This window comes from Dipodomys ordii, unplaced genomic scaffold (assembly GCF_000151885.1).
Source record: "Dipodomys ordii isolate 6190 unplaced genomic scaffold, Dord_2.0 Scaffold325, whole genome shotgun sequence".
NCBI lineage: Eukaryota > Metazoa > Chordata > Mammalia > Rodentia > Heteromyidae > Dipodomys > Dipodomys ordii.
In genome coordinates, this window is record NW_012267541.1 from 337039 (window position 1) to 337797 (window position 759).

General features: G+C 62.7%; 1 protein-coding gene across 1 annotated transcript in view; it reads left to right on the forward strand.

Annotated features, from left to right (window-relative positions):
* Col9a1 (collagen, type IX, alpha 1) overlaps positions 1–759 on the forward strand; it is a 50960-nt gene that overhangs the window by 11836 nt on the left and 38365 nt on the right. The window contains exon 6 of the mRNA XM_013036644.1: positions 446–457. Within this exon, the coding sequence (XP_012892098.1) occupies positions 446–457 (12 nt within the window). The remainder of the gene's footprint in view (positions 1–445; positions 458–759) is intronic.

The following is a 759-nucleotide window of genomic DNA, read 5'->3' on the forward strand; positions in this document are numbered from 1 at the left end:
CCCCCATTCCCCTTTCTCTCTATCCCCCTGTCCCTTTGTCCCTCTGTCTCTCATCCCCCTGTCCCACTGTCCCCATGACCCCCTGTCCCTCTGTCCCCATCCCCCTGTCCTTTGGTCCCCCATCCCCTCTGTCTCTCTGTCCTCCTGTCCCCCTGTCCCCCTGTCCCTTTGTCCTACTGTCCTTCTGTCCCCCTGTCCTTCTCCCCCATCCTCCTGTCCCTCTGTACCTTCTGTCCCTCTGTCCCCTGTCCCCCGTCCTTCTGTCCCCCTCTCCCCCATCTCTTTGCCCTCCTGTCCCTCTGCCCCTTGTCCCCTCTGTCCCTTTATCCCCCTGTTCTTCTGTCCCTCTGTCCTCTGTCCCTCTGTCTCCCATCCCTCTGTCACCCTGTTGCTCTGTCCCCCATTCCTCTGTACCCCTGTCTCCCTGTCCCTCTATCTGAGTCAGACTACGAACAAGGTGAGCGGGATGGAGGTGTACAGACGCCTCTGCGGGGAGCAGGCAGCGCAGGGGCATGGACCAGCCATGCCCTCGCCCTCTTCTGGCCTTCTGGCCAGGACTGAGGTGACTTTTCACCTGCCCCTGGTCAGTGCGGTTGGGCTGGAGTTCGGTGCCTCTCATCCTGAGCCCTGCAGCCCCATCCCAACCATCCCATTGGAATACCAGCAGCTTCCCTAAGGGTGAGGGGGGTAGGCACGGGGGAGGGCAGGAGTGGGGAGCAGGCAGGGGAGTAGGCAGGGGTGGGGGGACAGGCTGGCAGG